Source organism: Kockovaella imperatae (assembly GCF_002102565.1).
Source record: "Kockovaella imperatae strain NRRL Y-17943 chromosome Unknown BD324scaffold_11, whole genome shotgun sequence".
In the NCBI taxonomy this organism is placed as follows: domain Eukaryota; kingdom Fungi; phylum Basidiomycota; class Tremellomycetes; order Tremellales; family Cuniculitremaceae; genus Kockovaella; species Kockovaella imperatae.
This window is the reverse complement of record NW_019028951.1, coordinates 103811-130426: the sequence shown is the minus strand read 5'-3', so window position 1 is coordinate 130426 and position 26616 is coordinate 103811. Positions and strand designations below refer to the sequence as shown.

General features: G+C 51.9%; 12 protein-coding genes across 12 annotated transcripts; 7 read left to right on the top strand and 5 right to left on the bottom strand.

Annotated features, from left to right (window-relative positions):
• Positions 1-1722: 1722 nt before the first annotated feature.
• Positions 1723-2930, top strand: BD324DRAFT_652398 (hypothetical protein; the record flags this gene model as incomplete). Its single annotated transcript, XM_022018484.1, has 2 exons — positions 1723-2085; positions 2136-2930. 2 exons carry the CDS (start codon positions 1723-1725, stop codon positions 2928-2930), a joined length of 1158 nt encoding a protein of 385 aa, XP_021869449.1.
• A 351-nt stretch (positions 2931-3281) lies between these two features.
• Positions 3282-5658, bottom strand: BD324DRAFT_632040 (P-loop containing nucleoside triphosphate hydrolase protein). The gene is made up of 9 exons (XM_022016486.1): positions 5271-5658; positions 4928-5223; positions 4687-4860; positions 4504-4638; positions 4362-4446; positions 4141-4307; positions 4020-4093; positions 3811-3969; positions 3282-3762 (listed from the first exon to the last, which is right to left on the bottom strand). Exons 1-9 carry the CDS (start codon positions 5419-5421, stop codon positions 3492-3494), a joined length of 1512 nt encoding a protein of 503 aa, XP_021869448.1. The 5' UTR covers positions 5422-5658; the 3' UTR covers positions 3282-3491.
• Positions 5659-5794: 136 nt separating this feature from the next.
• Positions 5795-7844, top strand: BD324DRAFT_652396 (SKIP/SNW domain-domain-containing protein; the record flags this gene model as incomplete). The annotated part of the gene is made up of 7 exons (XM_022018483.1): positions 5795-5811; positions 5872-6034; positions 6087-6128; positions 6187-6301; positions 6348-6823; positions 6877-7301; positions 7352-7844. The coding sequence occupies 7 exons, from the start codon at positions 5795-5797 to the stop codon at positions 7842-7844; spliced, it is 1731 nt and encodes a 576-aa protein (XP_021869447.1).
• A 68-nt stretch (positions 7845-7912) lies between these two features.
• On the bottom strand, positions 7913-10370 carry BD324DRAFT_632026 (hypothetical protein). The gene has a single exon (XM_022016485.1). It carries the CDS (start codon positions 10270-10272, stop codon positions 7969-7971), a length of 2304 nt encoding a protein of 767 aa, XP_021869446.1. The 5' UTR covers positions 10273-10370; the 3' UTR covers positions 7913-7968.
• Positions 10371-10431: 61 nt separating this feature from the next.
• On the top strand, positions 10432-12662 carry BD324DRAFT_582139 (hypothetical protein; the record flags this gene model as incomplete). Its single annotated transcript, XM_022013544.1, has 4 exons — positions 10432-10719; positions 10766-10800; positions 10850-11019; positions 11059-12662. The coding sequence occupies 4 exons, from the start codon at positions 10432-10434 to the stop codon at positions 12660-12662; spliced, it is 2097 nt and encodes a 698-aa protein (XP_021869445.1).
• Positions 12663-12797: 135 nt separating this feature from the next.
• Positions 12798-13731, top strand: BD324DRAFT_84588 (hypothetical protein). Its single transcript, XM_022019265.1, has one exon. It carries the CDS (start codon positions 12932-12934, stop codon positions 13517-13519), a length of 588 nt encoding a protein of 195 aa, XP_021869444.1. The 5' UTR covers positions 12798-12931; the 3' UTR covers positions 13520-13731.
• Positions 13732-13761: 30 nt separating this feature from the next.
• On the bottom strand, positions 13762-15080 carry BD324DRAFT_682608 (U3-containing 90S pre-ribosomal complex subunit-domain containing protein). Its single transcript, XM_022019156.1, has 7 exons — positions 14726-15080; positions 14529-14673; positions 14395-14478; positions 14222-14346; positions 14051-14159; positions 13939-13998; positions 13762-13889 (listed from the first exon to the last, which is right to left on the bottom strand). Exons 1-7 carry the CDS (start codon positions 15056-15058, stop codon positions 13774-13776), a joined length of 972 nt encoding a protein of 323 aa, XP_021869443.1. The 5' UTR covers positions 15059-15080; the 3' UTR covers positions 13762-13773.
• BD324DRAFT_632017 (putative endoglucanase E-4 precursor) lies at positions 15081-17664 on the top strand. Its single transcript, XM_022016484.1, has 9 exons — positions 15081-15165; positions 15235-15752; positions 15803-15946; positions 15996-16060; positions 16107-16720; positions 16774-16898; positions 16947-16998; positions 17051-17292; positions 17348-17664. The coding sequence occupies exons 2-9, from the start codon at positions 15450-15452 to the stop codon at positions 17597-17599; spliced, it is 1797 nt and encodes a 598-aa protein (XP_021869442.1). The 5' UTR covers positions 15081-15165; positions 15235-15449; the 3' UTR covers positions 17600-17664.
• Positions 17665-18489: 825 nt separating this feature from the next.
• Positions 18490-19230, bottom strand: BD324DRAFT_652390 (hypothetical protein; the record flags this gene model as incomplete). The annotated part of the gene is made up of 3 exons (XM_022018482.1): positions 18490-18767; positions 18822-18904; positions 18956-19230. 3 exons carry the CDS (start codon positions 19228-19230, stop codon positions 18490-18492), a joined length of 636 nt encoding a protein of 211 aa, XP_021869441.1.
• Positions 19231-19487: 257 nt separating this feature from the next.
• BD324DRAFT_84203 (hypothetical protein) lies at positions 19488-23691 on the top strand. Its single transcript, XM_022019263.1, has 18 exons — positions 19488-19493; positions 19547-19709; positions 19756-19824; positions 19880-19936; positions 19987-22030; positions 22077-22158; positions 22208-22258; positions 22304-22319; positions 22372-22489; positions 22535-22695; positions 22747-22766; positions 22830-22832; positions 22882-22896; positions 22950-22997; positions 23042-23064; positions 23113-23182; positions 23237-23373; positions 23426-23691. Exons 2-18 carry the CDS (start codon positions 19673-19675, stop codon positions 23460-23462), a joined length of 2988 nt encoding a protein of 995 aa, XP_021869440.1. The 5' UTR covers positions 19488-19493; positions 19547-19672; the 3' UTR covers positions 23463-23691.
• Positions 23421-24551, bottom strand: BD324DRAFT_84233 (hypothetical protein). The gene is made up of 7 exons (XM_022019264.1): positions 24464-24551; positions 24292-24408; positions 24215-24229; positions 24127-24147; positions 23947-24070; positions 23702-23875; positions 23421-23648 (listed from the first exon to the last, which is right to left on the bottom strand). Exons 2-7 carry the CDS (start codon positions 24319-24321, stop codon positions 23554-23556), a joined length of 459 nt encoding a protein of 152 aa, XP_021869439.1. The 5' UTR covers positions 24322-24408; positions 24464-24551; the 3' UTR covers positions 23421-23553.
• Positions 24528-26420, top strand: BD324DRAFT_84724 (rab-GTPase-TBC domain-domain-containing protein). The gene is made up of 9 exons (XM_022019266.1): positions 24528-24937; positions 24991-25108; positions 25181-25288; positions 25345-25383; positions 25451-25590; positions 25648-25738; positions 25801-25858; positions 25899-26009; positions 26073-26420. Exons 1-9 carry the CDS (start codon positions 24791-24793, stop codon positions 26200-26202), a joined length of 942 nt encoding a protein of 313 aa, XP_021869438.1. The 5' UTR covers positions 24528-24790; the 3' UTR covers positions 26203-26420.
• The last annotated feature ends 196 nt before the right edge of the window (positions 26421-26616 follow it).

The window sequence follows — 26616 nt, the reverse complement described above, 5'->3', positions numbered from 1 at the left end:
AGCAGAGGCGAGGTCAAATCCCTGGGAATGAGCCTCTTAACTTTCAGAGACCGACTGGGAATGCGAGGCAAAATGAACCTATCTTAGCCACTGGCAGCTGTGCTGTCGCGAGAACGATATTCGTATTCTTTGGCGTCGGAATGCCAGGTTTTTAGACTTGAGCTGAAACGCTTGATCGCCAGTCCTGATTCACCATGGTCTCCTAAATGACAGAGGCCCACGGCAAGGGAACGCGATGAGTAGCTCAAAGAGGCACAACGCTACCGCCTGGCTGAGACATTCCGCCACCCGGCTTTTAAGAGAACTTGATGAGTACTTTTCGTGTCCCATGCGATCGACATCTTTGAGTTACGCCAATATATGCGATACGCTGTCATCCGCCGTCTTGATGTTGAGTGTTTTGGGCTCCACACTCTGAAGCTGCTCTAGATCCGACGGCATGCGAGGCTATCATGCGGTAATGAGAGAGAGTGCGAGCGAGTTGTGAGCCTCTACCGTCATGGGCTGCCGTTATGTGTGGGTTTATTATTATCTTCCCCTCTTCTCAAGCGGTCATCGCCACGCTAATGGAAGTCGTCTCGGGTAAACAGTTTGAGATTTTCTAATGAAAAAACCCTAATCAAAAAATCCATAAGCGGTGTTGTTGTTGGCAGCGAAATTTTCACACCTTTGAAAAAAGGGTTGGGAGGGGAAACGGGATAGCAGGATATAGCAACAGCGACCAAAACCAAATTCAAGGGTGATTCACAGAGAGAAGAGCATCCTCCCCCCAGCTCTGTCCATATTGGTCAGATCGCGCATCTGGTCCTCGACAAACGCATCCTCAGCTGCAACATTGTGGATCTCAATCACAATCAAGAGGACAAGGACACGCTGCCGCCGCATCCAGCAGCTGAGACCTTTTTTTTTACTCGCCTTTCCGCGTTCTGTGTGACTAAGGCAACCCCCCCCCCGAGTTTGGCCTACGTATCGCCCCGTCCGTCGACGAAGACACCTCTCCCCAGCCATATAGCTTCGAGAAAGATAGCCAGTCCAGGTGGAGCACCGGACGAGTCTTGCTTTGTCGTCGCATAGGAAGACAACAATCCTCATCTTTGGACCGTCAAACGCAGAGAGATCAAAGCACGAGATTCTGACACATCATTCGAATTTCGACCCCTTGTTGTCCCTCACTCTGATCCAATCGTGTTGCCTTGTAACTCGAAACTCCTTCTTCTCCCTTCGATCCAAGATGTTTATACCTTTATAACACTTCGTCCCATTGGACGCTCATCATCAGTTCTCCCCTTGGATCACTCAAAAGGCATAGAATATCCATCCCACAGGCGTCCAATTTCCGACCTCCTAAAAAGCATTCCTCCCCTCAAACTCCATTAGAACGCAAGACAAAGAACAGGCCCTGCAAGCCATACTCAACGAGTCTCTGCCCCACCTCGTCCCTCACACTATCACTGGAGCTACTTCAGTGAACTCTGTGCGTTCGACATTCTCTACCCACTACCGTGAGTCTATCGCCCTCTTTGGCCAACGACGTGCTGATCAATTTGGTCCTTCCCTGTCCATGTCCTCCCGAAACTTTGTTTTCCCAATACTATCCGATCAACAGTCTCGCCGCTATGTCAAGCGAATTATAAGCCTCCTGTAACGACTTTCGTTGCTGTCGTGCACTCCAGCACCACCCTGTAAATTCCACTACTCCCCATCAACCATCCCCTCGACACCATGGACCCGATTATTGTCCCTTCTCCCGTGAACGAAAGACCTGCCTTGTCTGTCCTGCCATGTCTTCGTCCCGCGACTGTCGGATCTTCTATACCACCGACTATTCCCGAAGATCCCATTCAACCTCAATTATCTAACGCCATCGCCTCTTCATCCACTCTACCCCTCGAAGCAGTCCCAAATCTTCCCAGACCCCTTCGTTCCTGCCTGTCACCTTCCCGCCGACCATCCATCTGCCCTACTCCTGAACGCGTTCCATCTTCCCGTGCCACATCGTTCTCTTCTGACGCCTCATTCGAGAACGGTTGGAGACGAACAAAATCCGTCCGCTGGGAAGGCGAGGATCAAGGCTGTGCCGTGACCGTGAGTGGCTCTGGTCCTCCTTGCCTTGTTCCTCGTGCTTACAGTCGCAGTCCTATCACTCCACTTGGAGCTCATTAGAGTACGATCGTTCGCCCCTGGAGCCGCCTTCAGAAGCCGAACGAACCTGTGTCTTGCCGGAGAGGGATAGTCGATGCCTTCGCACCAAGATTGATTGCTTTACCTCATCGGCCATCCTAGACGAGTTTTGCGAATCACCAGTAGACGAACGTGACGCATCTCGAGATCTCATTATCACTCCATTGTTCGCCGAAGATGTTTCCATCGAAGATTGCTCCTCGACCGACGTATCGGATACAGAAGACCGCGAGGACGAAGAGGATAGAGAGTGGGAAGCGTGCATGGAACGCCGACGTATGATGTTCGCTATGCGAGCTCAGGAGCTCAAGTCGGAGGAACATCAGCCTGAGTTCGAAGGGTATCGAAGTCTCTCGGCGACTTTGGCGGAGCTGCTCAAGAGTGTTGGAGCGTCTGATGATGTCGCCATGGGACCTTCCGGTGGCCCATCAGTGCACGTGCTGTCGATGCAGAATCTCGAAGATCAAGAGGACGGCAGTGTTGCGGAAGCGCCGACGAACAATTTGGTCCTTTTATCTCACCCTATAATGCCGACTCCCAGTCTACTCTCCTCAGCGGGTAGCGAAGACGATAGCGTTATTGTTACCAGCCCTTCTCAACCGACAGCCGCGCAAATCATCCTTGCACCTCTCTCGTTCGATGCAGACAAACAAGCCGTAGATCCGGCCGACAAGGCGCTCTTCATCGCCTCTTGCATGGTGGTACAGGATGGCATTATGACAGTTGCAGCTCCCTCTGCAGAGCTGTAGTCTCGAGGCGCACCCGATTCCCAATTATACATCTTTAGCATATAGTCAGTCCTGCATTTGTTCTCAGCACGACCCTCACGATGCATCTTGTTGAACAATCCACTCATGACTGACGGCAAGCTCGCCATTCACCCTCCTTTCTGCATCGGGCACAATGAGGATGATCTCGAAGTGGTTGAGGCGTGTGAAAACTTATACATCAAACGATTCAACCATCGAGAGCAACGGCATCTGCGATGAAACGCTAAAAGATGCTTTCGAAACCGATCCAGAGGCTTCGCCCCCCATGGATCATTCAGCCACGAAGTGAGTATACACACAGAGATGCATTACCCGACATATAGGCGTAGCTGGAAAGATTTGGCATCATTAGCGAGGTCCGATGGATCTCACTTTGACAGTAGACTCTCGAGCAATATCAGGCTCGGATGTCGTACACCCAGATTCAGCTCAACGAAAATAAACGACCATGCCATAGGGTGAATACCACTGCATTCTCAGCAGCTACAAGACACCCACTGATGTTTCGCTGCATAAACCTGGTCTGATTCCGATACTGACTCAAAGAAGACCTCCAAATTGAACTTGACCAACGGGGAATTGTAAACCTCGCATAACCTGTAACTCCTTCAACCAACGCGGATCAGCCCCTCCACCCCCTCCAATGCCTCCGCTTTCACCATCGAAGCCTAGTGTCGAGTTGTCAAACGACTTGTCATTACCCTGTCTCAGCTGTTCTCTCAATTTATTGATCTCCTTCATGAGGATCGTAGCGAATTCTGGGCGGCTCGCGGGGTCATCGATTCCTGCCAAAGTCAGCAGTGACGCGACACTGAGAAGGAAGATTAGTTGGAGACTTGAACGGAGACAGACAACCCACAATCCTTCTTGAAGGTAAGCGAAGGAAAAATTGTCGCTGCCATCTGCGACTTTGTCCACGAGACTATCAGGAAAGTCGATCTGCTTATTCTTGGAAAGTTTGTGCTGCCAGAACAAGGCGAATTTGCGTCGTTCAGCCCACGAGGGATTTCCAAAATTGCTGAGGCCCGTCAACCCGAGTCTGGATTTGGGACGATGATCATGACTCACTACTTGCGATCAAATCGCGAGGGTCGGTTTGACAATGCCGGATCCAAACGCTCAAAGTGGTTAGTTGTGCCGATCTGTTTGTCCGGTAAGCATCAAGAGGAAACTTGACCGAGATACTGACCAGGAGCAATCCATCGTTGTCCTCCAGACCATCCACCTCGTTGAGGAAGAAAGACCGATTCATGTCCGTGATCAAGGAGTCGAGGTCTTCGAGGACGAGCACACATGGTGCTTCTGCTCTTGCTCTCTGAAAGACTTCCCGGATGCCCACTTCATCCCCTTGCCAGGCTGTGGTTCACGAATCAGTGATGTAGTATTACGAGTCTTGTCATCTCTGCTCACTGTGGAATGTTTTAACGTAGAGCTTGGGAACGTCCACATCCTTCATGATGGCTTTGATGCTGATAGTCTTGCCGTTCCCGGGGGGCTAGAGCTTCAGTGAGCCATGATACTGCAACAACCTCGCCCTGCTCCTAGTACTCACACCGAGTAGGATCAGACCTCGTTTCCAAGGTACTTCGAAGCTCTTGTACGTCTCTTCACTTTTGAAGAAGCTTCTGTAGTCGTTGATCAAGCGGTCTTTGAACTCTTCATCAAGAATGACGCTACTCCACGAGGCCTGGGATTCTCGATGAGCGAAATTTGAAATACAGTCTGTGACACATACCTTCTGCACTGCGGTCCACAGCGCTGCATCAGGCTGCCAGAACCCATCGTTGAAGACCCAAATGACATTCTGAGGCTCGGCGGTCCATTTTGAGCATTCACGTATCAGATCGTGTGCGGCACTGGCGTCACCAATGAGATGCCACTGTACGTAAAGGCTGTAGTCTTCGTGCCACTGATGAAGACATCCCTATCAGCGCGATATTCTATTCGCAGTCACGAGAGGCTGTCGTCCCACTCACTGCGACGATGAAGGCCTGGAGCGACTGATCCTGCCATTCGATATCATATCCGGCAAATCTTACTGACTCGTGGACGCTGCTCGTATCTGAGCGACGACGGTGCGCTCTGGAAAAGACAACATCCTTGAGCGCCTGCACATCCTCTTTCTCTCTGATGATGATTCTGTCTGGGACCGACGCTGCATAAGGCAGAAGTTGGAATTCGGGATCCGATGTGACCGTCACGGCGGAGTCAGGGAATAGGTTTGAGATGCGGGCGTGTAAAAGGTGTCGGTTCTCAATGGCTTCGGCGGAGACTGGATACCATCAGCTACCCAGTTCAATCGTGACTGGTGTCACTCACACTGCTCGATGACCTGATCGTATACCTTTCCCGCCTTAGAATCACCCTTGAACGGGATCGCAGAGAGGACCTCTTCGTAGTCCAGCGTTGCACGGACTGAAGAGACGAGGGACACCGCCCCGAGGAGTAGCACCTGCTTGAGAAGCAACATCCTGATTGAATGAGTAAGTTTGGCAACGCTGCTCCACTGGTGCTGAGACTGAAGCGTGTGACAGAGTGCAGAGACTCAGCCGCGCAATTGTACCCCGCATGGGTCAGTACACTTCAACGTTTGGCCGCGTTGCCCGCGTGGCGATGATGGGGTGACCTGCCCGTGTCCATAAATAGCCGCCGCTATCACGGAGATTTTTGGAAGATCACTTGACCGCCACAGTGAATGAAACGCCGAAGAACGCCGGGGTGGTCTCTGCGCTAGAGTCTCGAGCGGCTCGGTGCTGGGATTTTTCTACATCCTAGTTGTCAACAGACTTCGCGTTGTGTCACTTTGAACTGGTCGAGTAAGTCTTTTACGTTCAGGGATCAAGATGGCGGCCCTTGCGAGGTGAGCTCCACTTGAGGAGATAAAAGAGATATGATCGGACGCTGACTCTACCCCATGTAGTGCTCTCCCGGCACCAATTCACTCTTCGGGCTACGATTATCAAGAAGGACCATCTAGGCCCGTCGCTGTCGTCTCAAAGCCTCAGGTCCCTGCTTATGGATCTCGTAAAGGATGGAAGCCAAAGACGGACATCGACTTCAATGGCGGCGGGGCGTACCCTGAGGTGAGGATCGACATTGAGCTGTAGTGTTTGCCACCTAACATTTATCGAATAGTGCCATGTTGCGCAGTACCCCTTGGAGATGGGCAAGAAGAAGGTGAGACGAGCTGAAGAATTCTTGCGAAGTGCTTCACTGATCACTTTTCTTCCACCAGACGGGTGCGGGAACAACGCTGGCTCTTCAAGTCGATCAAGATGGAACCGTGAGATATGATGCTATTGCCCAGCATGGTCGAGCCGTTGGCAGCAAAGTGCAGTCAAGTTTCAAAGGTGTGCATTCCCCTCATTCCGAGAACTTCGGCTGACGTTCATCCAGATCTCGTTCCGTTGGCGAATCGGACAGATGTGTCAGAGAAGGACAGAGCGATGGAGAGACCAGATGAGGAGGCAGTCCAGGATACAGCAGAGCGGACGCGATTGGCATTGGAAAAAATCACTCATGGCAAAATCAAGGCTGCTCAACCGAAACATGTCCCGAAGGCCAACACAGACGCACAATACATTCGGTATACCCCGGCCAACCAAGATGCTCAAGGTGGCAAGCAGCGAATTATCAAAGTCACTTCAGTACAGGAGGATCCCTTGGAGCCCGCTCGTTTCAAGCACAAGAAAATTCCTCGCGGTCCCGCTGAGCCACCTCCGCCGGTCATGCAGTCTCCACCGAGAGCCGTCACTGCTCAGGATCAAAAGGATTGGATGATCCCACCGTGTATTTCCAATTGGAAGAACAACAAGGGATACACCATTCCGTTGGATAAGCGGCTGGCTGCGGACGGTAGAGGACTGCAGGATGTGGGTATTGTATTGTCGTTCACCATTGGCTGGAATACTCACATTGCTTTCAGGTTCACATCAATGACAACTTTGCCAAGTTCTCCGAAGCTCTCTATGTCGCCGACCGTCACGCTCGAGAAGAGGTCCGCGCTCGAGCACAAATGCAGCAACTGCTTGCGCAAAAGGAGAAGGCTCAAAAGGAGGAGAATCTGCGTCTCATGGCTCAACGCGCGCGCGAGGATCGGTCATCAATTGCGGCATCTACAAACGGGGAGAGCTCGTCTCGCGCTCCAGCTCCGACTGGTATGGGCTTAGGAGGATATGCGAGCGATAGTGAGGAGGAGGATGATGATAATGAGAGCGACGCTCCCTCTGAGGAGGATGAGGATGCTATCAGGGAGAGAGAACAGGTCCGAGCGGAAAAGAGAAGAGAAAGAGAAAAGGAGATGAGAATGAACAACATGGGATCAGAGATGAGGGCGAAGATTCTTGCCAAGTGCGTATCCTCGTCGTGGAATAGCCTTCAAACGCTGACGTTGACCGCAGGGAACAGAACCGGGATATTTCAGAGAAGATCGCTCTTGGTCTCGCAAAGCCTACAGCGTCAAAAGAGACTTTGCTCGACTCTCGCTTATTCAACAGAGAGCAGCTCAATACTGGTTTCGGTGCGGACGATTCGTACAACCTCTATGATAAGCCTCTCTTCCAGGGCTCTTCAGCTGCGGCTGCGATCTACAAGTCTAGAGGCAACATGTCTGGCAACGACGAGGCCTTTGGAGGAGGGACAGAAGAAGGTATTCAAGCTGAATTGGCGAAGGACCGGTTCAAACTTGGGAATGCCACTCGTGGATTTGAAGGTGCAGATACAGCCGAGGTTCGAGACGGACCTGTCCAATTCGAAAAGGACGTCGTCATCAGCCTCGACGGTCAATCTGATCCATTCGGCGTGGAGCAATTTATGGACGCTGCCAAGCGAGGTGGAAAGCGTACGGCTGAAGCTGACAGAGAGGAGGCGAGGAAACGAGTACGAGATGAATGAGCTCTCAAGTAGGTCTTCGAGGTTGTTCTCAATGTTGTCATATAGTCTGATGCATATCTGTATGGGATTACTGATATATGGTCTCACTCGTTAATGTCGCGTATAATCTAGCAATGCTAAGCGTCTAAAAGCTCGTCTGCTTGAAGAGCTGCAGAGCGCTGTTGGCAGGCTCTAGAAGATCATCGGAGCTCCGGGTCTTGATGATCTCATCAAGCTTGGTGTCTACTCCAGCTGTCTTTGCATCCGCCACATGTCTGACCCGGTCTTCTTGCTCCAGGGATATAACACGGGTTACGAGATTCGACAGGATGACAACAGCCCGCAAGAGTAGTCCTTCATCGGGAGGCGACGACGAGATGAGGGGTATTGGCTCTTCGCCTTCTTGTTCCGGCTCGATTTCTGGTTCAAGCATACCGATGATACGTTTCCAGACGTTTCGTGAGGGAGGAGTCGTTTTACCGGCAGAAGAAAGATCTAGAAGCAGGTCGCAAATGTGCGGTGACTCTGTCAAAATTGCCAGAGCACCTCCGGCAGCGAGTTGGGTCGGTAAGTCTTCTACATGTGTGATGATGAGCAAGACCTGAAGTCGAGACTTTGCTTTTGCCGTTTGACTTTTCCCTTCGGGCGAAGACGCTGGTCCGCCAGAATAATAGGCGATGCCTTCTGCCGAGCCCGCCAAATTACACACCAACTCTGTCGCTGCTCTCCGGACGAGCTGATTGTCTGCTAGTAATAGCTCCTCTATCTTTGTAGTGATGCGGATGGTATCTTCTCTTCCAGATCCACGCCACATTTCGTCTGCACGTGGCGGCGTACAGGTATCTGTCAAGATACGTTTTGAAACGTCCGCACCAATCGATGCGAGATTGGTAAGCGCCATGAGGGATTCAAAGATCTGTAATAGTGTGGAAGAAGGATGTGCCATGAGAATGTACATCGGAGAGAGGGCGTTAAGACTCGTCGTAAGGTGTGGTGGAGGAAATAAGAGGTGAGGTGCAGTGGTAATGATTAGCTTTGCCAAAGCTTGTGCAGCCACTAAAACATCAGCGTCTGACCCAGACTGACTGCCGTTGTGAATGGCGACCGGGGTAGACTTTTCCGATGTCGAGGGTGCTAAAAGGTCTCGAACCACGCTGGACAGGACCTTGAATCCTCCATCTCTGATAAACATCGGTCGATTGGCTTGGTCCTCGACAAGCGCTAGGCACAAGTGTCCAAGGGCGAGTTTGACACTACGACTGTCTGCCCTGCTTAATTCAGACAGCGCCGTGATGCCCCCCGCAGCGATCACCGACTTGACTCGCGCTCTGACCGCCTCATCCGTTTCGAAAGGGTCCTCTTCTGAATCCATTCCGCCGCCGCCGCCCTTTTTTCCCGAGATAGCCATCCGTCGCAGACGCTCTATCTGTTCATCCTCGCCTGAAAGCTTCGGTCTCCGAGCCGTCAGATTGACGAGTACCACCGTGAGACCATAACATAGAGCTGTTTCGACGGGTGCCAGTGACTTGTCATTGAAGTCGATACTGCCTCTCGGGGTTTGAGGCAACGAGCTCGGTCGAGGTCCAAGGACCGGGGAAAGCGCGAGGATGGATTTCAGAGCCTTTGGCGTTTGACATACCAATTCTTTGATGTATGACTTGGTTGTCAAGATTCCAAGACCTTCGATCGCTGATCGACAAGAGCTCGGCGCGTGAGAATGCGACATAATATGCTTGATCATCTTGTTGGCCAGACCGGCGTCCGCTCTCATTCTTGACACCTCATCCACTTCAGCTGGTGTGACCTCCGTGTCAGGCCTGGCTCCATTGTCCAATTTGCTCAGCGCGACGGCACATAGCACTCCGAGATCGCCATCCGCGGTCTGAAGATTGACAGCTCCTTGAAGCCATTCCGTAGCTCGCGCTCGGACCATCTCTCGACCTTGCTTCGTGCCTGCTGCTTGGCCGAGTAATTCGGCCAGTGCGGGTCTTAGGGGACCTGGAAGCTCGGCCAGCTCTAACAGCATACCCAGCGAATCCCATGATTCTTCTTCGGTGCCAAATGGGTCCGTCAGATCCTTTACACAGGCTACTGGCGCGAATGGGAAGAGATTGGCGATCACCAAGGTGAAGGCTAAAATTCTGTCTTCATCTCCGATTACTGCGGTGTTTGACGCCTCGGTGCGAGTATTGAACACTCGTTCTGTGTAGGGTCTTAATGCAGAGATGACCACAGAGCTCGCATTATCACTGTCCAGAGATCTTGCCGCCGTCTTCTGACCAAAAACAGACAAGCAAAGAACCGCCAATCCTTTCGCTTGAGAGTCTGACAGAAGCGATTGACCTATGAATTCGAGCTGGGCGACAGATAGAGGCGACGCCTCTTCTGACGAGCTCAAAGTCTTCAAGAGGCCCTTGAGTCTCTCGATGGCCTCGTTATGGGCTGCCATGACTCCTTCCAAGCATGACGCAGCAGTCGGTACGTAATAAGCAAATGTAAGCTGGAAATGAGACCGTTCTCGGGACTGACTTTTTCAACGAAGCGGGCCGATGGATCGGTGACCTGATTCTCGTGATATATTGTACACATCAATTATATGGAGCAAAGTATGCCGGAAGATGCTGGCTCAGCATCGAAAGCAGTCTCTGCATCCATCACAAAGCTCCCTACGGAGCTCATCGATCAGCTATTGAACCATATACCGCCTGACCAGTTGCAGCGGACGGCCCTGTCACTGATTCAGGTTTTTCCGGAATATGGACTTTCCACTCGTCATCTCTGGATTCACTTGGTCGTCCATCGTGGGAAACAGTTGATACCGTTATGGAGGAGACTACAGAGGGATCGAAAAGTCGACGATGGGCGCATGAGCCAGATGGTCAGGACATTCTGCATGGTGGGTAGATGATGATCCGACAGGATTGCTGATGACCGATGCTCAGAAATCTTGGGCTGGTGATGCCGACATCTTGAACAAGTCAGCGTGGCATGATATGACGAAACTACAAAGCTGACCTTGACTGCAGTGTTATGCGATGTCTTCCGGATGTCCCGACCCTCTTGCTCAATGTGGGCACCAACTTTGCACCAGAGCACCTGCAAGAAATGTTCGAAACCTTTCGCCCTCGATTACGCCGACTCGAGGTCAGGTTCCGTCCTTATGTGGAGGAAGCCTCGTATTATCAGTTTCTCAAAGGTAAGCTGAATGTTAGCTTACATTGCGCTGACGTGACAGGGTCGTATTTTGACTCTGCCGTTGAGACGATGTTCAGAACCTGGGGAGAGAGCGAAACATTTACACATCTATCTTTTATCCAGGATATCCCTCCACGGACGCACAGACGAGCTCAGCAAAGTAAAGATGCGTCAAACGTGGCAGTCGCAGTGGACGGAATCACTGACGATCTCGCTCAAGCATACATTGCGGACAGGTCCGATGCAGAAGATGATGAACCGAGACCAGCCCTACCTTCTCGTCGTGGACCATTTCCCTACTTAGGTGACTCTCTGGCCGACAGCAGACCGAAAGAATTTGCTCAACCTATGGTGTTTTTCGACGTCAAATGTATCTGGAGATTCGGTACTTCGCCTGTGGCCCGGCACCTGACACATCTTCGACTGCGCGTTCCATCGAGAAATATCACTTCTGTACTCATCCTTCACCATCTGCCAGGATACTCCAACACTGTCTTCCCAGCTTTGAGATATCTTGACGTCTCCACTACGAACGTACGACTGGACACCGTCTTGTCTACCTTGTTGAAGAGCTACACGCTGCTGGAGCACCTCGTCTTGGATCGCACGAACCTTTTCGCATTTGGAGCCGGGGAGAAGGGGTCAGAATTGTGCAAGGACCTTGGCAGTCTTTGTGTGGCTGCTGGTCTTTCGCGAGGCAAAGAAAGAGAGCGCAGAATCGCTCTGTGGGATGCGACAGAACGAGCTAGGATCGCTCAAGCGGAGAGGATTAGGCCTCATGAGCAACCCAACGGAAGCACACAGCAGTCGAGCGAGACTCCAGGCTCAAGCCAGAACGCTGCAGCTTCGTCAACGCCGGGATCCGCGCTTTCACAGGAGAGACTGCCAGAGGTGTCGAGACCTCGGCGAGGCAACCGTTCAGTCGCTCAACCGACCTTTTCCATACGAGATCGACCTCGTCGAGGCGCCGGATCCACAGCAGCCGCCACCGGTCTGTCTGCCGTCGATTTGCCTTCAACTGAGCGAGCATACTTTGTGCTTCCTCCACTGCCTTGCTTGAAGACCATTTCAATCGGCGGCGAAGCGCACGCCATTGGCCCAAGCCGTGTGGACGAGTGGGAGAGACAATTTCAAGCCGGGTGGGCCCAAAGCCTGGAACGATTGTCGGACTGGGCGGAATACACTGCCGAAAGATATGAGCGTGCCAAGCGGAAAGCTGAGGACTGGAAAGGCAAGAATGATGGGACCACCTCGCAGCCGTTCACTCAGAAAGGCAAGAAACCAGTCACGACAGTCAAACCACCATTAGACGTCAGGCTTTATCGCTTTCCCCGACCCGATGAACCGGAATGCTCCTTGCACAATCAAGATGATCCAACTATGGGCTTGGTAGAGGTACAAGCCGTCGATCGATCATATCTTGATCCATACCTCGATGCCATGTCAGCTTCCGAGCTACATCTCGGTGATCCCTCTCGTCATCCTGCACCTTGCATCATGTGTACAGTTCCCGACTGTAAAGGGCCCACGAGACGCGGCGCAGGCGGTGAGAGAGTAGACGAGGTGGGAGGTATGAATGGAAAGCATCGCGAAGGCTGTGGACACCTCTTAGGAAGGCAGATATGGGGCTGGCAGTCGGATTAGACCAGGGTCTTCCTAGTGCCAACCCATCCCCACAATCAATGTGTGGAGCTCATCTAATGGACTCGATCAAAGGAGGACGAAGACGGTGGGGCCGATGATGTAGACGCCCGACTCACGTTGGAGTCGCCTACTCATTTCTCTTGTTCATCGCGTCGTCCATTTGCGCTTGCAACAAGTCCTCGAAGACAACAACACACAGACACTTGGATCTATATTATCGCTGCCATCAAGCCAGTGATCTAGTCAAATTCCATTGTCCTGTAAACCTCATGTCAGCAAGGACCTTACGAGGGGCTCTCGTGCAGGCCACACGCCATTCTGCCAATACCGCAAGATCCGTTCCGTCTGCATGGGAAGTCTCAAAGCGGTCCGTCGAGCTGGGTAACGGAGGCTGTTGGTCATCTTCGAAAGACTCTGATGCCAACCTGTCTCGTCTGCAGCGCACGGTGTATGCTATGACCAAGTTCCATCACGATGAAGATACCAATTCGGCATGGCGGCGTCTGTCCGTGGCTCCGTTTGCCGTTAGAAATGGATCTGGCCAGATATCCATCAAGGTCGCCGCGATCGATGACGCCGACCAGTGCGTCAATGCCTTGAGATGGATGTCGTGGGAGAAGCTGGTAAAGGAAATCAAGTCGGAGAGTACGCCCGATTCGTCCGATGTCGACGAAGTCCGATTTTGGGAGCCTGTCCACGGCCGGATCGTTCTTCCGGAACCCACCTCTCCATTTCACGAGCGGCTTTGTGAAATGACGGTCAATTGTCAGACTGTTCCGGAAGACGATGCTCAGAGTGAAGGAAACATTGGCTGTCTCGGTGAGCCTCGCCGAAGCACTTTGGGGTCTTTCAACTGATTGACGCTCTTTTGAACGGTCGTCTATGACAGAAAAGTGCTCGCAAATGCCATGGAGACATTAGATGGTGATGGCTCTTGCGGGGATAGCGGTTTTGTCGCTGATAACTGGGCTGCAAGGACAGACTCTGAGAGCTGTGCCGAACAACCAGCCAAGCACTCTGAGCCGGGTCCTTGACTCGACCCGGGACGCTCGACTTCATTTAAAACAGCGGGCAGATGATTTCAACGTATGAGCTGCATGATGCATTCGCACTAGAACGCCCCGACTCGCGCGCCTCCTTTTATTATTGTGTCCCGAGCCTTGCCTGAGAAGACAGATTTCCATAGCTCCGTACGAGCCTCAGGCAGTGTTAGCAGCGTTCGCTTTTCTGCACGTCATTGGTGAAGCTTCCTCAAAGTAGATCAGAGAAGGCTTACTTGAATCATGAAATGAGGCATCCAGTAGAATGACAGTGTTTTTGGTAATTTTCAAGGCACCTATTATGACTGTCAGCATCGTAGCGGATCCTAGCCGCTGATACGTGCTCACCTTCCGCCAGTAGCCTCCCAACTCTGGCTGGGGTGCCTACTGCAACCATCGTGCGAGTTTTGGCTAGGTAATTGACCTGATCCTCGTATTTGAGATGTTTCGCAAAGAGCTGATTAGCGCACGATTCAGCGAAGGGATCCTCCGGGAAAATAAAAAAAGGCTGTAACCTACCTTGGCGACTTCACCATGTCCCGGAATCGATTTGACTTCACGCACCACATCTGCACATCTGAGACCCGATAGTGAGAGAACGATGACCCGAGGTGTTGATGGCGGTAACTTTTTGTCGGTTAAGACTGTGGACTGTCAACCACTGCCTGCTTATCCTTCATTAGGCTGCTCACATGGATGTAAACGATCCTTTAGGAGGGACTGTTCAGGGACCGACCCGATATGTTCTGTGTCAAGGGCTGGTAACAGTTGGTTCTCTGAACAGATTCATCAGCTCGCGCGTCATCAAAAGTCTCATATGACTCGCCTGGAATCTGCAGATCCTCAATCTCCATCGGACTCGCGGCCGGAAATGTATCTCGTATGGAAGAGAGGAGGAGCTGGAAGAGCTCAGATGTCGCGAGATGAGACAGAGGTTTTGAAAAAGACGATGGCGAGTGGGCTTGATGCCGCTGTGATTCGACATTAAAGTTGAATGTAGCTCAAATGTACCAGCTCACTCACCCTTGCCTTCCGTCTCTTCTCTCTCTCTTTTTTCCGTCTCTTCTTCTCGGCAGTCCGTGTCGCATCGTCCTCTTCTCCGTCGTCTCCTTTCCGTTTTGCTCCTGCTTGTAGGTTTCTCGACCTTGATTGCTCCTCTGCTTCTGGATCTGAGAAGAATTCTCCTTCATCGACGACCTCTTCATCCCCCATGACCCCATCTCCGTCTCCTACGGATGACCCACTCCCACTAGCACCAGGGGAAGCTAAGAAGTCCTGATCCACCTCTAGTCCGTCCTCCAAATCATCACCTCGAGATTCCTCGTACGCCATACCGTCTTTGACTCCCTTGGTCATCTCTTGCAGTGAACTCCACCAGATGATGAGCAAAAAAAAAGCATTTCGTGCGGTTCCGAGTCCCGACGCTTTCCCAAAAATTTGCTTCCGCACAAAAAGTCGCCGGTGCCTGAAAACTTCGTCAGAGACCGGGGAAAAGGCGCACTGCTTATTTTTGGCAGTTTCTGGGTAGACAGACCTTTGGGGTCCTGCTTTTCTGCATCGTCCATCTCATCGTGATAACCGCTACTAACCGAGTCACTTCACCGCCCTCCCCACCCCTCAAAGCTCACATGACCTTGCAGACCCCATGGAGATGATCTGAAAGAGCAGTCAACATACTCCCCTCTCCTCATCATCGTTTCCCCTCTTTGTACCTTGGATCTTGAAGCAGTCGTCGCTATTTCGGGAGATGCGTCTGGCACCACCTGTCGGCCTGATGGCCTTGTCAATACCAGCGATAGCTCAGTTGGTACCCTCTCCGACGTACAATCCTCCTCCAGCTGCATCTGGAACCGTTAAATCGAGCTCATCACCAAATCCGCAATGGTCAAACGTTCTTGGCAACGCGTTCTGGTTTTACGACGCTCAACGGAGCGGCAACCTCGATGCAGGCGCGTATCCCAATCGCGTGACATGGCGAAACAACAGTGCCATGCAGGATGGTAGCGATTGGAACCTCGATCTCACTGGTGGCTGGTACGATGCCGGGGATGTGAGTTGGATACAAAAAATCAGGAAGCAAGGACTACTGACACGGTCCAGTATATCAAATGTCTGTTTCCGTTGTCAAACACCCTTTTCGCGTTATCTTGGGGAGCCTTGACACATGGTCGGGGCTGGGACCTGGCACAACAGTCTGCTTATCTTGACTCTACCCTACGATGGGGCTTTGACTGGATGATGAGAGTTAGTAACGGTGTATCGCTGTAGTCAACCCAAGTGCTCACGAGACCAGGCACATCCCTCGGACGACGTTTTATTCGTTCAAGTGGGAGACTCGACTATCGATAATTCATATTGGTGAGTGCAGATGAGTGACAAGTGACCGAAAACTCATTCTGTCCAGGGGAGGCGATCAGAATATCCCCACGCCTCGACCCTCATACCCTATCAACTCGTCCAGCCCTGGCACAGACGCATGGGCCTCAACGGCCGCAGCCTTTGCCATGGCCTCGCTGCTCTATACTCCAGGAGTATCGTACGTCCCCATTTCTGGAGCGTCTCCACCCAGCTCGCCGTCGCTTGGTAATTCGACGTACGCTTCCGAACTTTTGAGCCACGCAAAGACCCTGTACGCTACCGCGAATCAGACCAGACCTTTCAGTCTCTTTGCACATAGCATTCCGGCCGTCGCATCCGCGTATACTGCGACAAATTACACGGACAAGCTTGCCATGGGCGCCTTGTCCTTAGCACTGGCCACGAACGAGAGCGCCTACTATGCCGATGCGTACAACTTCTATCAGGAATTCGCGCTTACTGGCAGCAATGATCCGTGGAATTGGGATTCGAGATATCCGGCGCTCTACGTTCTCTTCGTTGAGGCTGCAAAAACTCGCCCAAACTTGGCAACAGGAGCTGGACTTGCTGTGAATCTAACTGGATGGCAAACCGAAGCTGAAGGCTGGTTCGATAGGATAGTCAATGGAGAAGACAGCAAGCAACACTTCATGACTCCAGGTCGGTACTTTTGGCATCGGTCTGGATCATGACAATATGCTGATGTCGTCTAGGCGGCCTGCTCTGGTTTGAAGGCTGGTCTGACGAATCGTCATTGATCGAAGCCATGTCTGCCTCGATGCTATTCTACAAATACGCTCCTTTGGCCTCCACTTCGAACAAGACATCTCAGTATCAGGTGAGTGACGCGGATACCGTCATCATATGGCACTGACGGGGCGGGAAGGAATTCGCTCAAAATCAAGTGGCTTACATGCTCGGTAATAACCCAATGAGCGGTAAGACAGAGAGGCAGTCCTCCTCACCTAAAGTGCTGATTAGGGTCCATAGCGGTATACCTGGTCGGATCACACCCAAACTCGCCTCAGAATCCACACTCGGCCCCTGCTTCCGGAGGCGACAACATCAACGCCATACGCACACAACCGCCCGTAGAGGCTCATGTGCTCTACGGGGCCATGGTCGGTGGGCCTCTGCAGAACGACAAATTTTGGGATTGGCGTGACGATTGGGTTCAAACGGAAGTCGCCCTTGACTACAACGCGGTCATTCCATTCCTTGCATCCTGGCAGGTGAGTGGACTGATAGCTAGCTATCCATGGCGAGATGGCTGATATCAGAGATCAGTTGATAAATGATTCCCCCGATCCGTATTACGTCAACGTCACAGCGAACACTTATTACGTGCCTTCGGGAGACCCATGCGATGCCGCACTACCATGCAATGGCACTGGCAATGGAGGTCTGTCAGATGGTGCCAAAGCAGGTATCGGAATCGGTGTGATTCTTGGAGTGGGTTTGATCATCGCTTTCATTTGGTACATCCGGAGGGATCAGATAGCTAGATGGTGGAGAAGCGGATACGTGCGTCCTCATTAGAATATGATTGGAAGCGGGAAATCTCGCGTTGGTGTAAGAGCGACCAGATGTCACCGCATCAAATGTACGTTTCTATTGTATGCATGTCACGGATCAATTGTCAAACGAATTCAAGCCTGGATTTACAATGATGATCATCGATCATCTTGTGCCGTGCGAGTGACTAGACAATGCTGGTAGAATACAATTTCTAGTGGATCGTCGAAAATCCTTTATACCATGGTAACTCCTTTGATTGACGGACCCGTCGAGCTGACTTATCTTTGACGATCATTCGTTTGTCTGGATGGTACTCTGCTCTCGAATCTCCAGGGTGACGACTCCTTATTCCAGACTAATCTCCTCTTTGTCCGACCTCTAGCTTGACTTCCTGCAATGTCGTCCACCAATCAACAAACGAGTGTGTGAGTTCCGGACAGATTGAGTGAGGATCGATCGTTGATGGAGGGCCCACACCGCAGTACTTCGCCGCCTCCAGCATACGAGCGTACTGGACCACCCGAGATCAAGCCAATCCAAGCTGAAATCTCGGCGGTTCCAGCGCCAACTCAGATGGTGGACTCTATGTCCGCTGCTACCTCCTCGACCAGAGTTGACCAATCGCCAAAGCAGTATGTCTACGTGGCTCAAGGACAGCAGGAGCGAAATCCATACTGATCGTTCTGACAGGGATGGATCAAACAACAAGTACGCCGAGTGGTATCCTGGCGATGCGAGCCATATTGGTCGACCACCTTGGTGGAATCGGATCTGTTGTTGTGGGTATGGACTGGGTTGCTTTCTGTGTTTGTGTGGAAGCTGGACTTGCAAGCATGAGCGAAGCTAGCGGCGTCCCCGCTATATGAGACATTGTATGCGCGATTTCGGAGATTCGGCGCCGTGCTCGTACTTTAGGAAGTGTTGGCAATTGATGCCTCAGTGTCGGAGCCGATGGTCGTCTGTCCCCAGCCGTGGACTTTGTCGACTCCCAGCCATAGGGTATGTCCGGCGGGTCCCTCTCGATCAAAGAACGCCGTCTTGTTCCTGCTGGCCGCTTTGATCCTTCTGCACTTTCGAGAAGGTCCATCCATTGACGTCCCCGCTTCAGAAACGGGCGGGCAAGGACGCTTTGTGACATTTTCGCACTGCAAGCAAGTCTGGTTCACGACATTGATGTGGTTTCGATTCGCTGGACGACAACATCAGCTCGGCTTGAGTCAGATGCGCAGTAGATACAGCTTACGTCGATTCCTGATACGACTAGTCAACCCAGGAACTAGAACAGCGTTGCACTCGGAGCAGACTGCACGTTTCGCAGTGACATCTCTGAGGCCGACATCAGCTTCGCCGAGCGGATCCATTTGTACCTGTGCTCACAGCTTCAAGGTATTGTGTTCGCTGATCTTCTTGACATTCCTCATCTGGCTTCGAGCGAGACTTGCGAATCCGGAAGTCGCTGTACGCGGTGCTTTGCGGTGATTCGACCCAGTCTGCTTGGATCTTTCATGCTGACGAGAGCTCTCAGAAAGATTTTGAAGGTATATGCTGGCTTGATGCGAGAAATTGACCCTCTGCAGGAGATCCTTCTGTACGATGGGCGGAATGTTATCTCTGACTCCGGATCCACCATCTTTCTTCGCCTTCGCTCCCATCGTAGCTGCTGTCTGCCTAGCTGCTCTGTGCAGGCAGCTGATAATTTGAAGGCAGCTCGCCAAGAAGTGGTTTGATCACAATATATGGCGGCGATATCCGCCCTACGCGAAGCGAAGCCTCATGAACGGCATAGCCGGGCTCGCAAGAGGTTTCAAGATTTTGTTATTGACCTCACAGGGCCTGCCGGGCTCGCAAGGACCAGCTAGCAGCGGTTCATCAAGGCTGACTCTTGAGAGCACCTGGAGCAAAATGGCATCGCCTCGTGAGCATCAGTGTCCGTCATTCATTTGCTCGGTTGCTCATATAAATCCAAAGGTGCCGCAGGAGGCGATAAAGCCCACCCTATTGAGCTTCTCTCAACGGACGATGAGAAAGATGCAGCGCTCGGCACGACAGATGGTGAAAGTGAGCCTATACTGTCTCTAGCTTGGCATCTGGAGCATGGGATGGATGCAACGCCAAAATCTGCTCGTAAGTGGTGAGCAACTTGTCACCATCGCTTGACGACTGAAACTTTGATTTAGGGCGGGCCGCTCGCCAGAACAAGAGCAATACGCCTCGAGGACCTGGGCGAACCAACTTATCTGAGTCGCGTGAGCTGACTTGTACTGGCTGTTTGGACGAAGCTCATCAAGACTCTTGTTGCAGCTACTAAAGCGAAACAACGTGCTATTGACCAGGTGTACCCTTTGCCGAAGGACGAAGGTTAGTCAAGACATACATCGAGGGAAGTCTCTACTGACACGTATCACAAGCTCTTTCTGTCGGCTCCGACTCTGATCGAAATGCCACTCCGCCACGAGCCGGTCCATCCTCATCAAGACGCCCCGCCGCTTCGCAGCCCCTGCCTACTGGTTCTCGCATTCGTAAGGACAAAATACCAGCATCCCACAGAGGATTGTTAGGGCGTGTCAGTGGAGCGCCCGGGTCGTGGGAGAACCCAGAAGAGATGATCTTCAGTGATGGGCATATGGTACCTCGATCTTCAGCAAGTGAGAGCGAAAGAGACCCCCGACCCCAGAAATCCAGAGGGACCAAGATTATATCAGGCCCATCTCTTCCAGCAAGCGCAGAAGGACGTGGCTTTCCTCAGGAATCCCTGGACAGCGCTTCCACATTTGCACCTGCACATGTACCTTCTGGATCATGGGACAGTTCTCTGGAATACAGAATGGACACTCGTAAACCTGAATTTTCAGCCGAGTGGAGTAAACAGCTCATTCCCAAGCGTCGACCCAGTTCACCTTCGCCGCCGCCGGAATCCGCTGAATTTCGGAACAAGCTGCCTAGATTGGCTTTCCCAGAAGATTCAGATGGGTCTGTTCTGAGATCTGCGACGGATATACCGCAGCAATCGCCTGCGGTCAAGCGCCTGGGACCAACTTGGAGAACGAGTTCGGGACCGTCCAGTCCGCTGCCCAGCATCCCCGCTTTACCCGCTGATCTGCAGAAAACGGCGATGGAAAAAGAAGGCTTACACGACGCACTGCCTGACCTGGAGCCTGAGAATCAGCGCAGCATCGCTACAGGCCCGCAGGACCTTTCCCTACCACTGGAGATGAAAATTCTTGCCCTTGAAGAGGCACATGGGCAACCTGCCGGTCCATCGTCGACAGAGATCCTTGACACAACGCCAAGGGCTGCGAGAATACTTAGATCGCCTGCTCGAGAACCATCACCCTTGAAATCAGACGACCGCCTCATAGATTTGCCTGCAGCCTCTTTCGATTTTGATATGGATGGATCCGGCATGGTTAAAGATGAGGATGTCGAGCAGAGCGTGTACGGAGATGCAATGGAACAGCAGCCGGAGAACCTTCCCGCTTTGCAGCCGATAGCTTCACCAAGGTCTGACCCACAGGACGACCCGATGACGCAGGATCCGGTTAGAGAATCGACGACAATGGAGCCACTCGTAACGAGTCTTGCAGATCAGTCTGCTGCTCCCAACGACGCTAGCTCTCCTCTGCAAGTCGAGCAGGAGGTGGAAACGGTTCGCGTGGGAGTGGCCGACGTCGACTTAGGCGGTCCCGCCCGACCGCCGATGTCTCGCGTTACTCGGTCTCCTTCCATTATCGAGATCTCCTCCGAGATATTTGGCTTGCAGCCTACGTCTTCACGCGGAGAAGCTGCAGTCCACTCGGTGCGGAGGTCTCGGCGCGCAGTGAAGGACCAGCATTCAGAGATGATGATGGAGGAGGAGGAGAAGGGACAAACGCCTTCTAAAATCTTGTCTCTCGGCCGATATGAGAATATGACTCGAGCGGCGTGGCGGCAGCTTGTGGAGGAAGATGCCAATTACGAGGCCGAGGGCTTCATCGACTCTGTCAAAAGCTCTCCGTCGAGCAGCCGATCGACTCTGCAGAAGGTAGACGACCAGCTCTACGTGTCTATTCAAGGCCAAACAGAGGAATCGACCCAGCAGCCTCCACCAGATCGCCGAGGCGTGGCGAAGCGATACTTCAATTCCGCTCAGATCGATGAGTGGAATCGTCGCGCACCATTCTTGACTCATAATCCGGCTCTGCACCGAACCATCTTCGAAGCATTCATAGCGGAGAAGGAGCTCAACGGAGGAATAAGCGTGTGCAATGATGTGGACAATGAAGGTGCTCCGCCAGACCTCGAATTCGAATACTCCAACGAGATGCTTTACCATCCTGATGTTCCTGATCCGGAGAAGAGCTTGGGTTGCGACTGTGAAGGCCCCTGTGATCCTTATTCGAAGTCATGCTCTTGTCTGAGAAGACAACAGGCCTACTTTCGAGAATTTGACGTCAAGGGCTTCGCTTACGATCAGTGAGTCTGAAACCTGAAGATACGCTCCAACTCATTCGTCATGAAGATATGGTATCGCGAAATTCCCCGCTGCTACTATTTGGGAGTGCAGTGATACTTGCGGTTGCCCACCTTCCTGCATCAACCGAGTGAGCCGGCTAGGATAGCATTCGTAGCGAGCTTATAGGATATCAATAGGTCATCCAACACGGCAGAAAGAAGGAGACTAGGATTGAGATCTTCAAAACGGCAAGTCAACCTTCTGCCGACTGAGCATTACTGATGACAATGCAGAGGTATAAAGGATGGGGTGAACCAAAATCAGATCTGACATTCGAATTTGCATACTGATCTACTTACAGGTGTTCGAGCCAAAGGTCCTATTCCTGCAGGACAGTTCATCGGTATTTACGCTGGTGAACTCATCACGGAAGACGAATCGGAAAAGCGCGGCGTACTGTACACGGAGATTGGACGAACGTGAGCAGAGTATGATCTTGCATTCGAAGCTCAACATTGAAACAGGTACATCTTCGATGCCGATGGATGGCACTTGAGACATCCTCCGGCGGGGCTCGCAACGATTGATCCCCGACTGGCGGAGACTGCCGCTGCTACGGCTCAGCGGGCCAACGCGGCTCAGGAGGGCTATGAGGATACCGAACAATTCTACAGCGCTTATAGTGGTGAGCCGGACCAATTGCAAAACGTTCTTCACGCTTATTGGATACTGCCAGTGGACGCCTTTCACTACGGGGTGAGCTGTACACGATAGACGCCGTCCTGACTGCACTGACTCTATCGCCTTCTGCCCCACTAGAATGTGAGTGAGCTCGCAGCATCATCCACCTTGCTGATTTTGTCTTCTTCAGTATACTAGATACTTTGTTAGTTTTTACACCTCCCTCTATGGCAGCTGCACTTACTGACTGTGTCCTAGAATCATTCCTGTGACCCGAATATGGAGATTGCCCAATGCTATGTGCACGTACGTATAGTGCCCGCTACCCAATTCCGGCTGACGGTCTGCAGGACTTTCATCCCGAAAGGCCTCTGTATGCCAAGGATTCTTGAATGATCGAGACTGATTCCGGTCACGTCAGGCTTTGTATCTTCACTCGGCGACAGATACAGCGAAACGAGGAGATGTGCATCTCATACAAAGGCATACCAGTCAGCCCTTTGCGAGAATGTGGCAAGACTGTCTCTGATTATTATCATCCTTAGGATGATGATGTCGTTGTCAACCCTTCTCCGAGAGCCAAAGGTCGAAGGGGCAACAACAGACATGTCACGAACGCCGCGGCACATGCCGCTCATGCAACTTCGGCCATTGTAAGAGAGGCGAAACATCAATGTTACTGGTGCGTAACCTCTGTGCAGCCTAGATCTGTTAGACGCTCACTCGTCGAACAGTGGATCTGCCAATTGTGACGGTAGCATGTTCAATTAACACGAAACCAATTGGCTCATGTTGTTCTTGTATCTTCCACGACTCGTCATCAGACCACTGTGCGCCTCTTGTACTCTTGTCAGATGTTGCATCACCCTTTGCCTTCCATAACATCGTCCACTCCTTGTATGACTGGATCATCCAATACCTCCCCTAGAGCAGCTTCGAGCTCTTTGAGGAGACTCTCTGCCAGTACGGTGTCAGCTCGTTAGGATTCTAGGATAGAGACATGAGCTTACCGGCATCTGCCAAGGCCTCTTTGTACTGCCCATTGGCCTCATCCATTTCGCGCTGCAACTCTTCGATCCTCCCTGCCCTTGCATCACTGTCCTCCTTCTTCGGCAGTGCAGCGATAAGCAGCTCTACATCCTTTGAACGCTGAATGATGTCCGCTACGAACGTCTCTATAGCCGCTGCAACGAGTCAGACATGCCAATGTCGTGAAGAAAAGTCCTGTCTAAGCCGCTCCGAGTCCCAGACTCACCCTTATAGTCTTTCCGTTTGGCTGCAGAGTTGGTATGCAGAGTCGCTGGAATGGTATTTGAATTCTGTTCAAACTGTGTCCTCTTGGTGATGTACTCGATCGACGTATGGCAGATAGTGAGGAGCTAGAATACGGCTTCAACTCGGACCAGATGTACCTGTGTCCAGGGTCTAGACTCACATCGAGTATGGCATCTTGAAGCTGAAGACGTAGGACGGGAGTCATCAGCATTATCATGTCTCTAGACGATTCGTCCATGCCCTCTCACCTGAGTGATCCTGTCCTACAGCCACGCAGTCAGCTTCGCGAGTCGGACCCCATAATGAAGCCTTGAGCGTCACTCACCATGTCAGTGGAGAGCTCCTCGCTGAGCATCGCTACCGCAAGGCTGGCATACTTTGGGCGAAGCGTTGGAAGGCTGATGGGGACGTTGGTGGCTTATGCTGGTGCTCAGAGTGCAAGCTGAGAGAGGAAGCAGGATCAGTTGCAGACTGGTAACCTCTAGATAATGACTCACCTGATCCCTTTTGCTTTCCTTCTGCTTACTCGCCCTGTCCGAAGAGAGATGATGTTCAATGTCAAAACATCAGATGGACCCGGCCAAACGTGAAAAAGCTTATTAATTTGCCATTGAAGGATCGCGAGATTCCTTGGGATCAAAACATCACTCATCTGCCATCTACCTATATGACCCAAGTTGCTAGGCTGTGGACCTCCAGGGATAGCTGAAGACCAGAAACGACCATTCAGCAGCCGAGAGTCCTATCAGAATTGAGGATAGCGCTAGCACGATCACTTACGAAAACCATCACGACCCTCTGACGATATCACCCGGCAATCTGACATGACACAGTCTGAAGTCTATAATCAATTATCGAGCCTATTGGTCCCGACTTCGGCGTCGCACTCGAGACACAGGACAACATCAGAGATCTCAGATGGGCTCAAAAGGATAAGAAGGCTGATTTTAACGGAGGGAATACCTTATGAGGTCAGTCTGACAACTGACACATTCCTCTTCGACGGCTAATCGTGCTGATACAGGATGGCAAAGCCTCACTTCGTCCTGCTATCTGGAAGTTGATGCTGAGGATTGACTCCCTCCATGCTGAAGATTACTTAAGATATGTTGCGATGGGTCCATCGGAAGTCAGCACAAAGAGTAAGTTGGAGGCTTTGTTTTGGCCCGGCCCTTGAGCGAGCTGGAATTGATGGGTGTCTCGTCTCATTCAAGTCAAGAACGATACATTCAGGACGCTGGCTACGGATACTCAGTTCAAAGGCAAAGTCAAGGAGGACATGTTAATCAGGCTACTCGAGGCCTTCGTATGGAAGAATCATGGTGCGTGCGAGACGTCCCACAGTTTTAGGTAAGTAGCCTGACACATCGCCTCTTAGGATCTGAACGTGATGGACTGCCGTTCACCTACGTTCAAGGTGAGAAGATTTGCGTGAATCATGGAGGGGAGGATGACTTGACTGACTTTCCCCCCTTCTTGAACAGGCATGAACGTCCTTTCCGCTCCTTTTCTCTATACCATGCCATCTCAATTAGAAGCGTTTGCATGCTTCTCCACATTCATCGAGAAGTGTTGTCCGCTATACGTGCAACCGACACTGACAGGTGTCCATCGAGGGCTCAAGGTGAGTCCGATTGTTGTCTTTCCTCCCTGCACCATATACTGATCATCCTGACCTTAGCTACTTGACCGATGCCTCAAGATTGTAGATACCGAGCTGTACGATCACCTACGAAGCAAAAACCTTTCTGCTGAACTGTACGCTTTTCCGTGTACGTTCTGCCTCCGGGTCTTCCCTGTCACAAATCACAAATGGACTGATGGACTTTTTCAGCCGTCATGACGTTGTGCGCCTGTACACCGCCGCTAGACGCTGTTCTCCGCCTGTGGGAGTGAGTGACCGACCTTCCTTCCCTGAGCCTATTATTCAAGCACCCGTTCACCGTCTCGCAGCTTCCTCCTCGCGTTCGGCGTCCATCTCAACATACTTTGCGTCATTGCTCAGCTCATTTTGATGAAGAATGAGCTCATGGAATCACCATCGTGAGCTATTTTAACCCTCACGAGCTACGTGCTAGACCAGTGACTGACTGGTGCTCTTAAAAGGCCCATGAAAATCCTCCGAACATTTCCTCCGCTAGACGTTAAACGAGTGATCGACATCACCCTTGTTCTCGTCGGCGAGATACCTGAGGAACTATATCGCGAGCTTGTGGCTCATCCGTTCGCATCTTGAGCTGGAAAATCAGTTGGCTACGCAGGCCAGTCATTGTGCTATTAGTCTTCCTTGTATATGCTGGACAGCACGACATTTGCAACGACGCACGTTTTTCCAGACTATATTTTTATGCATACGAAGCACCCCGCAGACCGGGGCACCATTCTACTCGTTACAATTCGTTGCGGGTCGTCACATAGTCGTTATGAAGATCTTTCTTTGATCTTGGCCTGCCCCTACCTCTCCACTACCTAAGCGCAAAAGTGAATCGCGTCCATCCAAACTCAACTCCGTACCGAGCTATACCCTTCCTCCGTAATGCCTTTGAGCTCCATTTATCCCAGATCCTGCTCCCCTAGAGCCTCCTGTACCACCGCCCGTCTTCACCGGCGTGCCCACCATCCCACCATCACGATAAGACGTCCACAGAGC

Coding starts and splice junctions, on each gene's coding strand:
- BD324DRAFT_632017 (XM_022016484.1), top strand. CDS start 15,450: ATGCGTCTGGCACCACCTGTCGGCCTGATGGCCTTGTCAATACCAGCG. Junction 15,753..15,802: donor GCTGGTACGATGCCGGGGAT/GTGAGTTGGATA, acceptor GACACGGTCCAG/TATATCAAATGTCTGTTTCC. Junction 16,721..16,773: donor GCAACACTTCATGACTCCAG/GTCGGTACTTTT, acceptor GATGTCGTCTAG/GCGGCCTGCTCTGGTTTGAA.
- BD324DRAFT_682608 (XM_022019156.1), bottom strand. CDS start 15,058: ATGACCAAGGGAGTCAAAGACGGTATGGCGTACGAGGAATCTCGAGGT. Junction 14,479..14,528: donor TGAGGATCTGCAGATTCCAG/GCGAGTCATATG, acceptor GAATCTGTTCAG/AGAACCAACTGTTACCAGCC. Junction 14,160..14,221: donor GACATGGTGAAGTCGCCAAG/GTAGGTTACAGC, acceptor TGCGCTAATCAG/CTCTTTGCGAAACATCTCAA.
- BD324DRAFT_632026 (XM_022016485.1), bottom strand. CDS start 10,272: ATGGCAGCCCATAACGAGGCCATCGAGAGACTCAAGGGCCTCTTGAAG.
- BD324DRAFT_84588 (XM_022019265.1), top strand. CDS start 12,932: ATGTCAGCAAGGACCTTACGAGGGGCTCTCGTGCAGGCCACACGCCAT.
- BD324DRAFT_84233 (XM_022019264.1), bottom strand. CDS start 24,321: ATGCTCAGCGAGGAGCTCTCCACTGACATG. Junction 23,876..23,946: donor CAAACGGAAAGACTATAAGG/GTGAGTCTGGGA, acceptor GACTCGTTGCAG/CGGCTATAGAGACGTTCGTA. Junction 23,649..23,701: donor AGAGGCCTTGGCAGATGCCG/GTAAGCTCATGT, acceptor CCGTACTGGCAG/AGAGTCTCCTCAAAGAGCTC.
- BD324DRAFT_84724 (XM_022019266.1), top strand. CDS start 24,791: ATGACACAGTCTGAAGTCTATAATCAATTATCGAGCCTATTGGTCCCG. Junction 24,938..24,990: donor CGGAGGGAATACCTTATGAG/GTCAGTCTGACA, acceptor GTGCTGATACAG/GATGGCAAAGCCTCACTTCG. Junction 25,109..25,180: donor ATCGGAAGTCAGCACAAAGA/GTAAGTTGGAGG, acceptor GTCTCATTCAAG/TCAAGAACGATACATTCAGG.
- BD324DRAFT_632040 (XM_022016486.1), bottom strand. CDS start 5,421: ATGTTGCTTCTCAAGCAGGTGCTACTCCTCGGGGCGGTGTCCCTCGTC. Junction 5,224..5,270: donor CGATCAGGTCATCGAGCAGT/GTGAGTGACACC, acceptor GATGGTATCCAG/TCTCCGCCGAAGCCATTGAG. Junction 4,308..4,361: donor CTACGTTAAAACATTCCACA/GTGAGCAGAGAT, acceptor CGTGAACCACAG/CCTGGCAAGGGGATGAAGTG.
- BD324DRAFT_84203 (XM_022019263.1), top strand. CDS start 19,673: ATGGGATGGATGCAACGCCAAAATCTGCTCGTAAGTG. Junction 19,825..19,879: donor AACCAACTTATCTGAGTCGC/GTGAGCTGACTT, acceptor CTCTTGTTGCAG/CTACTAAAGCGAAACAACGT. Junction 22,696..22,746: donor ATTCTACAGCGCTTATAGTG/GTGAGCCGGACC, acceptor GGATACTGCCAG/TGGACGCCTTTCACTACGGG.